This window comes from Geotrypetes seraphini, chromosome 1, assembly GCF_902459505.1.
Source record: "Geotrypetes seraphini chromosome 1, aGeoSer1.1, whole genome shotgun sequence".
Lineage (NCBI taxonomy): Eukaryota > Metazoa > Chordata > Amphibia > Gymnophiona > Dermophiidae > Geotrypetes > Geotrypetes seraphini.
The window spans coordinates 406765623-406776548 of record NC_047084.1 but is presented as its reverse complement, the minus strand read 5'-3'; the positions used below and the strand labels follow the sequence as shown (position 1 = coordinate 406776548).

Sequence of the window (10926 nt, the reverse complement as noted above, 5' to 3'; positions counted from 1 at the left end):
CCAAGCAATTTTTTGCCCCTTGGATGTAGACAGCTTTGAGGAAGGTGTTGTGATAGATTGCCCAGTCCCAAACCTTAGAAACATAGAAACATAGAAATAGACGGCAGATAAGGGCCCACGGCCCATCTAGTCTGCCCACCTTAATGTCCCTCCCCTACCTTTGCCCTGTGAATAGATCCCATGTGCCGATCCCATTTGGCCTTAAAATCAGGCACGCTGCTGGCCTCAATCACCTGTAGTGGAAGACTATTCCAGCGATCAACCACTCTTTCAGTGAAAAAGAATTTCCTGGTGTCACCTCGTAGTTTCCCGCCCCTGATTTTCAACGGATGCCCTCTTCTTGTCGTGGGACCCTTGAAAAAGAAGATATCTTCCTCCGCCTCGATGCGGCCCGTAAGATACTTGAACGTCTCGATCATGTCCCCCCTCTCTCTGCGCTCCTCGAGCGAGTATAGCTGTAATTTGTCAAGCCGTTTTTCGTATGGTAGATCCTTGAGTCCCGAGACCATCCGGGTGGCCATTCTTTGCACCGACTCCAGTCTCAGCACATTCTTGCGATAATGCGGCCTCCAGAATTGCACACAGTATTCCAGGTGGGGCCTCACCATGGATCTATACAATGGCATAATGACTTCCGCCTTACGACTGACGAAACCCCTTCGTATGCAGCCCATGATTTGTCTTGCCTTGGACGAAGCCTGCTCCACTTGATTGGCAGACTTCATGTCCTCACTGACGATTACCCCCAAGTCTCGTTCTGCTACCGTTTTTGCTAGGATCTCACCATTAAGGGTATAAGACTTGCATGGATTCTGGCTGCCCAGGTGCATAACTTTGCATTTTTTGGCATTGAAGTTGAGTTGCCATGTCCTAGACCATCGCTCCAGGAGGAGTAGGTCGTGCATCATGTTGTCGGGCACTGAATCTTCGTCTGTTGTGCATTTGCCCACTACATTACTCAGTTTGGCGTCATCGGCGAATAATGTTATTTTACCTCGAAGCCCTTCTGCCAAGTCTCTTATAAAGATGTTGAATAGGATTGGGCCCAAGACTGAGCCCTGTGGTACTCCACTAATCACCTCCGTCATTTCGGAGGGGGTGCCGTTCACCACCTCCCTTTGGAGCCTACCTCCAAGCCAGCTCCCAACCCATTTCGTCAATGTGTTACCTAATCCTATAGAACTCATCTTGCTCAGTAACCTGCGGTGTGGTACGCTATCGAATGCTTTGCTAAAGTCCAGGTACACGATGTCCAGGGACTCCCCAATATCCAGCTTCCCCGTTACCCAGTCAAAGAAGCTGATCAGGTTGGATTGGCAGGATCTCCCCTTAGTAAATCCATGTTGTCGGGGATCCCGTAGATTCTCCTCATCCAGGATCTTATCTAATTGGTGTTTGATTAGAGTTTTCATTAGTTTGCTCACTATCGATGTTAGACTCACTGGTCTGTAGTTTGCTGTCTCCATCTTTGAGCCTTTCTTGTGGAGTGGAATGACGTTAGCCGTCCTCCAGTCCAACGGGACGCTGCCTGTACTAAGGGAGAGGTTGAAGAGCGCGGACAGTGGCTCCGCCAAGACATCACTCAGCTCCCTAAGCACCCTGGGGTGCAGGTTGTCCGGCCCCATTGCTTTGTTAACCTTGAGCTTTGACAGCTCACCATAGACACTGCTGGGGGTAAACTCAAAGTTACTAAATGGGTCAACTGAGCCAACCCTTGTCTGTAGCTGAGGGCCGAGCCCTGGCGCTTCTCGGGTGAAGACTGAGCAGAAGTATTCATTTAATAGTTGGGCTTTTTCCGAATCCTTTTCCACATAGTCTCCGTCTGGTTTCCTAAGACGTACAATCCCGCCCGAGTTTTTTCTTCTATCACTGATATACCTGAAGAAGGATTTATCTCCCTTCTGGATGTTCTTTGCTAGAGACTCCTCCATGAGGAATTTAGCCTCCCTGACTGCCGTTTTGACGGCTTTTGATTTGGCCAGGTAGTCTGCTCTAGAGTCCTGCTTCCCTGATTGTTTGTAAGAGATGAATGCTTTTTTCTTCTCCTTGATCAGGTCTGAGATCTCCGCAGTAAACCACTGTGGCTTATTGTTCCTTCAGAGCTTCTTGACAAAGGGAGGAAGATCCCGTCCCTCCCTGTTTGTTGACATAGTACATGGCGACTTGGTTGTCCGTCCGAATGAGGATTACCTGGTCGTGAAGATGTTGAAAAGCTTTGAAAGCCTTGAAGATCACTCTGAGTTCCAACAGATTGATGTGACACTGACGATCCATACTGGTCCAGTGGCTTTGAGGACGGAGTCCATCGAGATGAGCGCCCCAAGCATACGTCAAGGAATCTGTTGTGAGAACCTTCTGATGGGAGGGCATTTGAAACAGCAAGCCTCTGGAGAGATTGGAAGAGAGCATCCACCAGTGGAGAGACTGTCTCAATGAAGGAGTGACTGCAATGTGTCGAGAAAGTGGGTCACAAACCTGCGTCCACTGAGATGCCAGGGTTCACCGAGGAATTCTGAGGTGAAGTCTGGCAAAAGGAGTCACATGTACTGTGGAGGCCATGTGACCCAGTAGCACCATCATGTGTCTCGCTGAGATGGAAGAGCAGGAAGACAATGTATGACAAAGTTGAAGGAGAGCTTCCAGCTGTGGTTGCGGAAGGAATGCTCTGAGTTGGATAGTGTCCAGAACAGCTCCTATGAACTGTAGATTTTGAGAGGGTTGAAGTTGTGATTTGGGAAAGTTGATTTAGAATCCCAAACTTTGTAGGAACCACGTAGGGTCGCTACAATAACCCCCTGAGATGTTGAATCTTTGATGAGCCAGTCATCTAGGTAGGGAAATACCTGACGACCATGGTTCCTTAGAGCTGCTGCTACCACTACCAGGCATTTGGTGAATACTCTGGGAGAGGAAGCCAGGCCAAAGGGCAGCACTCTGTATTGATAATGCAGATTCCCCACCCGAAATCTGAGATATTGCTGGGAGGCCGGATGAATGGGAATATGAGTATAGGCCTCCTTCAGATCCAGAGAGCGTAACCAGTCATTTTGATCGAGAAGGCGATAAAGGGATGCCAGGGACAACATTCAAAATTTTTCCTTGACTAAAAATTTGTTGAGAGCCCTGAGATCCAGAATGGGTCACAGATCGCCTGTCTTCTTCGAAAGTAACGGGAGTAAAAACCCCTGTTCTGCTGTTCCAAAGGAACTGGTTCGATGGCATGGAGATAAAGCAGAGCTTGAGCTGCCTGAAGAAGAAGGGCAGTCTGGGATGGACTGGAAGGATACTCTCTTGGAGGAAGCTCTGGTGAAACCTGAGTGAAATGAAGAGAGTATCCTTCCCTGATGATTGACAGCACCCAGAGGTCAGAAGTGTATGGTCTCCCATCGATGGTAAAAATAATGGAGATGACCTCCAATAGGGGGAAGATAGATCAGAGACAGAATGGTGGAGGTTATGCTTTGTGTTAAACAGTCAAAAAGGCTGCGTAGCCTTAAGTGCAGCAGAAGGTTGAGAATTCTGTTGCTTCTGATTCTGCTGTTTCTTGAGAGGAGGGCGAGTATAAGGAGCCGCTCTCAGAGCAAAACGCCTCTGGAAAATTGGAGGAGGGCATGCAGGCTTGGCAGGAGCTGGCTTGGGCTTTGGTCTGACAATAGAAGCAAAGGATTTTTCATGTTCGAACAATTTCTTGGTGGCTGCCTCGACAGATTCATCGAAGAAGTCATTGCCTGCACAAGGAACATTAGCCAAGTGGTCCTGAAGATTAGGGTCCATGTCAATGGTGCGAAGCCAGGCTAGGCAGTGCATTGCTACAGAACAAGCAATCGTCCTGGTGTACAACTCAAAGGCATCATAAGAAGACTGAAGTAGATGTAATCTGAGTTGTGACAGACTAGCTATGACTTCTTGAAATTCGAAGTGCTTTTGAGATAACTGAGAAATTTAGGAAGAAGATCAATGAGGAACTTGAAATAAGTGACAAAATGGAAATTATAATTGAGGACTTTAGAGGACATCATGGCATTTTGGTAGAGGTGACGTCCAAACTTGTCCATAGTTTTCCCTTCCCTTCCAGGAGGAATGGTAGCATAAACCTTGGAAGGATGGGACCTTTTCAAGGAGGACTCCACAAGTAAGGATTGGTGAGACAACTGCGAATTCTCAAATCGTTTTCAATGTAGAGTTTTATACCTGGAGTCCAACTTGCCTGGAACAGCAGGAATTGCATAAGGAGTCTCCAGGCATTGTGTAAAAGTCTGAGACAAAAGCTTGTGAAGAGGAAGCTTAAGTGACTCAGCAGGAGGTTGAGGAAGATGCATGACTTCGAGATACTCCTTAGAGTATTTAGAACCAGCATCCAATTGAAGGTCCAGGTCAGCAGCCTTGCCTCGAGAAGGACTCGAGAACATCGAGGCAGCCTGGGTTGAAGATGAAGCTTCGGCAGGAAAATAGGCATCAAAAGAAAAAGGAGACTTGGATGAAGCAATAGAAACCACTGAGTCATCGAGGTCTGGAAGCGGGGACCTCGATCGAGGAGTCGGTGGTCTAGTAGAGCTGGAAGGCGTAGATCGAAGCTTAGTGGAAGAAGGACGCTCTTTGGAAGAAGAGGTATGCCTAGAAGTATGCCTCGAGGAAGGCCTCGATCGTCAGTGAGAGTGGTGCTTGGAAGCAGATCTCAAAGATCGAGGAGACATCGCCCCGGAGATGGCAGCAGATGTTGCTATCAATAAGAACACAAGAACATAATCATTGCCTCTGCCGGGTCAGACCAGGGGTCCATCGTGCCCAGCAGTCTGCTCCCGCGGCAGCCCCCCCAGGTCCATGACCTGTAAGTGATCCTTTACCTAAACCTTTTATTCCCTAATCATTTAATATCCTGTATAGTAACCCTCTATCTATACCCTTCAATCCCCTTCTCCTTCAGGAAATCATCCAATCCATTTTTTAAACCCAATATCGTACTCTGTCCTATCACCTCTTCTGAAAGCACATTCCAGGTGTCTACTACCCTCTGAGTGAAGAACTTCCTAGCATTTGTTCTGAATCTGTCTCCTTTCAATTTTTCTGAATGCCCTCTTGTTTTTGTTGTCCCCACTAGTCTGAAGAATCTGTCCCTCTCCACCTTCTCTGTGTCTTTCATGATCTTATAAGTCTCTATCATGTCCCCTCTAAGTCTCCACTTTTCCAGGGAAAAGAGCCCCAGCTTCTCTAGCCTTTCAGCACATGAAAGGTTTTCCATGCCTTTTATCATCCTTGTTGCTCTTCTCTGGACCCTCTCGAGTATCGCCATATCCTTCTTAAGGTACGGCGACCAGTATTGGACACAGTGCTCCAGATGCGAGCGCACCATTGCCCGATACAGTGGCAGGATAACTTCCTTCGTTCTGGTCGTGATACCTCTTTTGATAATGCCCAACATTGTGCTCGCCTTCTTTGAGGCCGCTGCGCATTGTGCCACTGGCCTCATTGTTATATCCACCAATACCCCCAAGTCCTTTTCTAGGTTGCCTTCTCCCAGTACCATCCCTCCCATTGTATAGCTATATATCGGGTTCCCTTTCCTATGTGCAAGACTTTACATTTTCTTACATTGAAGCTCATCTGCCATTTTTTTGTCCACTCACTCAGTTTGTTCAGGTCTCTTTGTAGTTCTTTACATTCCTCAACAGTTCTAACCCTACTGGAGAGTTTTGTGTCATGCGCAAATTTTATAACTTTGCACTTCGTCCCTGTTTCCAGGTCATTAATTAATATATTGAACAGCAGCGGTCCCAGTACTGACCCCTGAATGGATAGGGCTAGAAGCTGTGGATCGAAGCTCAGGAGGCTTGATGGAGGAACCTCGAGGCACTCCCAAAGACTCTGCTCCTTGTATGAAGTGTGAGGATTCCTGTCGAAGCATTTGCAAAGAATCTGCTACTTGCTTCGTGTGCATAGATGCCAGACCAGGCACTCACATTAGTGAGGAATTGAATGAATTGCTTCTCTAACATGGTCTGGAAAGAAGCCGGCAAGGATGGATCCGAGTCTGAAACCGGACTACCTGCTTTGGCTGGAGGTTCCACAGAGGTAGTGGAAATGTGGAGATTCCACAGAGGTAGTGGAAATGTGCTTCGACTTGGAAGTCTTGGCCACCTTGATTACCACCGCTGGACCTTTCTGCTGAGTTATCTGACCTGAGGATGCAGGGGAAGATACAGCAGGTGTAGTCGAGGTAAGAGCTGCTGCAAAAGAAGAAGGTCTGATGAGGCTCGAGGTCAGAGTAGTGGAGGCAGAAGGGCCCTCGGTCTAAGGTGGGACAGAGGCCGCTTTCGAAGTCGAGGGAGTGGTCGAAGAATCCATCCCGAAAAGCTTCTCCACTAAAATCCGACGACGTTTAAGGGCTCGAGGTTGAAGAGTAGCACAGCGCTCGCACGACTTTGGTTGATGGTCCGGCCCAAGGCACTTGAGGCACCAACGATGTGGGTCCGTGAGGGAAATTGTACTGGCTATACTTCTTGAAGCCCATTGCTGGCCAGGACATAGGAGGAAAAATAGCCGTCATAAAGTCAAAGTCCCTGGGCTGTGGCCGAGCAGCCTGCCCTGGCAGCCGCACGGAAGAAATTAACATTTTTTTTTTAAAAGAAATAAAAGAAAAACAGCGATTCATGAAGAAAAAAAACAAACAAACCATGGTCTAGAGAAGGCTGTGGTGCTGCATTCTATCTAGAATCTGGTTTCTTAGAGTGCAGTTTCATTGTTGTCTACATATTCTATTTTTAGTTTGCAGTTACACTCTCACCCAGTATACAATAAGTATCTGTGTATGAAAAAAGACATGCTTTTCTATTAGAATTGACTGTGCAGGATCGATCTGTACTAATCTGGTTTGTTTAGTTTTACAGTGGGTGTATTGATGTTCTAGTGCTCACTGCAATGGTTAAGATTCTGCCTTTTCCTAGGTGGGACTCATGGACTATTATTACTAGAAATATATATTTTTTTCCACATAGAGAAGAGGGTGTTAAAAAATGATATGCTAGATACGCCACTGCCAGCTGGACTCGTAATTCCAGACCCCATGCAGCAGCAGTAGAGAGTTGTTGGGGTTTTTTTGGGGGGGAGGGGGTTTGACAATCTGTAACTTGTGCTCTTCATGTGTTGCTGAGATCTCTGGAGCTGTCTATTATACATGACCATTTGCTGAATGTTTTTAAAAGGTTGGGAAGGTGAGGTATGCTATGCTTTGAAATAAAGCCAACAGAGCCTGCTGTTATGGTGTTTGGTTGGTGTTGCAATTGCCTCTGTCGCTTTGGATCTGTTACAGCTGGAGGACTGTTTAATGTTGTTTCCACATGGTTATCAATTCAAGGGTTGGTCTACTCCACTCAGTATTTTATAGACTCACAACTGAAAGTCTGATATATCAGGGGTGTAGCACAAGATAGGATGGGGCACCATGGAGGGCAAGTCACACGGAGTGCAATTATAACTTGCTGCAACCCTGACTCCACACAGTAGGCAACTGCCGAGGGGAGGGGAGGGGCAAGGATGAGGGGTGGAGCTATGTGTCCTTTTTTTTGGCTTCACACATATGGTAACCCTACTCAAGCACAAACCCCTCCTTCACTTCCACAAGGTTTTGTAAATTTTCTTAAACCTCCAGATGATCTTCCAAAAACATGCAGGAAGCACAAGAAAAAACAACTGGTTAAAAGGTCACAAAACAGCAACCTAGTAGCTCAAGGGTTGCTTTAAAAATGGGAACAAAATTCAGGCAGCCTGCTTTCATTGGCTGAGTACCTATGATAGACAGGGCTGCATAGGATGGGTATGCAAGGCACAGAGAAAAATAGGAACAGCGGGAATAAAGAATAAATTCATGCATTTATTATGCTAAATTTCTTCCAATTATACATCTGTAAACGGGCTTTTTATACATGTAAATGGCACATAACCCTTCTAAAATGACTCCTCTATGTGCTACATTGACAAGCTTTTACTAGTGAAGTTACTGCTACTCTCCCTTCGCCTGAGCCATGTTCTGTTCATCTTTCTTCCAGAAGATTGATTGAACTTAACTATACTCTGAATGCAAATGAGAAGATTCAATGTATTCAACATGAGATATATTATAATCTTTTACAATTTTATTCAATACCTGACAATATGACCATTTAGATCTTAAATTTTTAGGGATGATGCATTTGTTTGAGGTTCATTGAATGGCAATATAAACCTAATAGGTCATGATTGTTCTTTATTTCATACTCAGAAGCATTTTCTGTAGACAATTTGGGGCCCGTCCTCCTCATATTCCCTTTTAAATACCCAAAGCTGTTGAAAGGACTTGAGAGAAGCCAGGATAGAACCACCAATCCAGACAGAATATTTCCTTTCTGGGGAAGCTGTTGTCAGCAGTTTGTCTTGTGGGCACAGATTGTTCAGTTCTCTTTGAAAACGCCCTGGAAACCCTTCTAACATGGTGGAACCGCCACACAATAAGACATTGTTCATTATGGTCTTTTTTAACATGTCATCACATTTATTGAGACAGGACATGGTCAAACTGTGAAGTCCTAGTTGATTTGACCCTATGAGTGATGGCTTGAAGAGAGCTTCTGAACAAAGGAATCTTTCCTTGCCAATGGTGATGAGATGACCATCTGGAAGTTCTAAATCTGCTCTGTATTCACTGAGTGGTAAATCCATTTCATAATCAAGATCTGAAGAAGTGTAACAACATTTTATCTTAATGTCTTCTAAGATTTGAAGATGTTCTTCTTTAAATTTGTTTCCCAGTCTCATTTAATAGATTCATTAGGTATATGGTAATATCTTCTCCTCCATAATCCACTCTTCCTGTGATGCTAGGTATAGTATAACCATCATAGATTGGTACCACATAGGAAACACCATGACCACATTCTACAACTAGACCTGAAGTGTTTCCATAAGAATACATAGAGAGTCTAGACTGATAAGAGATATGCATTGCTGGAGAACAGAAAGTCTCAAAAATCATCTCTGCATATTTTTCTCTGTTAGTAGTAGGACTCAGTGGAGGATCTGATACCAGGACAGCATGCTCCTCAGGAGGGATCTTCATCTCTTTATAAAATATGTATTCCCAAATATCTTGTATGCATTCCCAGTCGACTACTATACCATGTCTCAGTGGGTTGACAAGTTTTAAGGGTACTTTAGCATTGATACGTTCCTGTCCAATGAAGCTTTCTTTACGTTTGTCTCCAGTTTTAGCACTCTTCTGAAAATGCTTCCCTACAGTAGATGAAATCACACAGGAAGGTGTAGGTTGTCCAGCATATCCAGCTTTGCAGTATCCTGTTCCTATATCTATGATCACTGATCTGGTCTCCTTCACTACTCTTTCTACTTTACATAGTGAAGACACGTTTTTCTCTTTAGGTACTGCATCTGTTTTGCCCGGTGCAGCCTTTTTATCAAGTTTTTGCTGTGCTGTTTCTACAGGATTTAAGATAGAGATTGGAGCCTTTTTTCCTGACATTTCTTTTCATCCTTTAATGTAAATTTATCTCTAAAGCCTTACGGCAGGAAATATGACAGGAGGCAGAGAGTATGGTTTCCTTGGAGGAGGTAAAATGATGACATCATTAATTATGATGTCACTTATACAGCTGCATTTCTGGACATGGCTCAACACAGCCCTCAGTTCACTTTACTACAGAACTCTGAACCAAGCTTCCTGGGGAAAGTCTGTCTTGAAGAAAATTTTACTGGCTTTTCATAAGAAACTGAAAACTATCCTTTATTCTGCATTAAAGGGTTAAGAGGTTCTTTGTGGATAAATATGAACTACATTCCTTTTCAATGAAGTTTTGTTTGGGGAAGTAGTACATAAAATATGCACTTTAAAGGTAAACAATCAGTGCCTTATTTGGATAATTTTATCTATACTATATACTATATTATAAAATTTAATCCCTCTTTGGAATTCAGTATTATTGTGTCCCAATGAGGTGGGCTTGTTACATGGAGTTTGTTACTTTTTGCTTTTCTCTTTGAATGGAAGATTAGGTTTATACCTTTGATAGTCCCTGGAGGATTCCATACACCAGGAACCCCCGCGAATCTTGAAAAACTACGAATACTGTTTTTCATGGGGGAGACTGGAGAGGGCAGTGGGAGAGGCAGGAGAGAGCAGCTGGAGTACCGGTGAGTGAAGGAAATGCTCTGACCGCCTCTTCCTGTACTAAAGTCGGACCTTACCAATCAGGAGCTGCTTTGACACACAGCTCCTGAATGGTAAGGCCCGACTTTAGTGCAGGAAGAGGCGGTTGGAGCATACAGCGAGTGATTTCCTTCACTCGCCAGTGCTCCGGCTGCTCTCTCCTGCCTCTCCAGCTGTCCTCTTCTGGTCGGCGGTCGCAGTCGGAAAATACTGTGAATGACTGGGACCGTGAACCGCCGACCGTGAATGACCGGGGGAACACTGTACTCATAGAAATTCCCCACAGGATCTGGCAACTGGCTGGAAAATCTTCAAGCCTGCAATGAGAGTAACCGAGGCAGAAAAGAGCAGGCTACCCCACACAACTGAGTGAATACAGTGAGGGCGGGTCATATGGAATCATCCAGGGACTAACAGAAAGAAGATTATCGAATGTATAAACCTAATCTTCTATTCTGGTATGTCCCTTCCAGATTCCATATGTACCAAAGCCACAGAAGTTAAGGAGGGACAGAAGAGCCTGCCCAGAAAACCGAGATCCTGAAAAATGGCAGCAGAAGATAAGAACATAAGAATTGCCGCTGCTGGGTCAGACCCGGGGTCCATTATGCCCAGCAGTCCGCACACACGGCGGCCCTCTGCCACCACATCCATTCAGTAAAAGTATGAAGAGAAGTCCAAGAGCCGCCCTGCAAATTTCATCAGAATGAATTGAGCGAGATACAGCCCACGAT

General features: G+C 45.3%; 1 protein-coding gene across 1 annotated transcript; it reads right to left on the bottom strand.

The window, feature by feature from the left end:
* Window positions 1-8250: 8250 nt before the first annotated feature.
* Window positions 8251-9508, bottom strand: LOC117367924 (actin-like protein 7A). The gene is given in 2 exon segments (XM_033961038.1): window positions 8251-8778; window positions 8780-9508. Coding segments are annotated over 2 exon segments (1257 nt in total).
* Between the last annotated feature and the right edge of the window lie 1418 nt (window positions 9509-10926).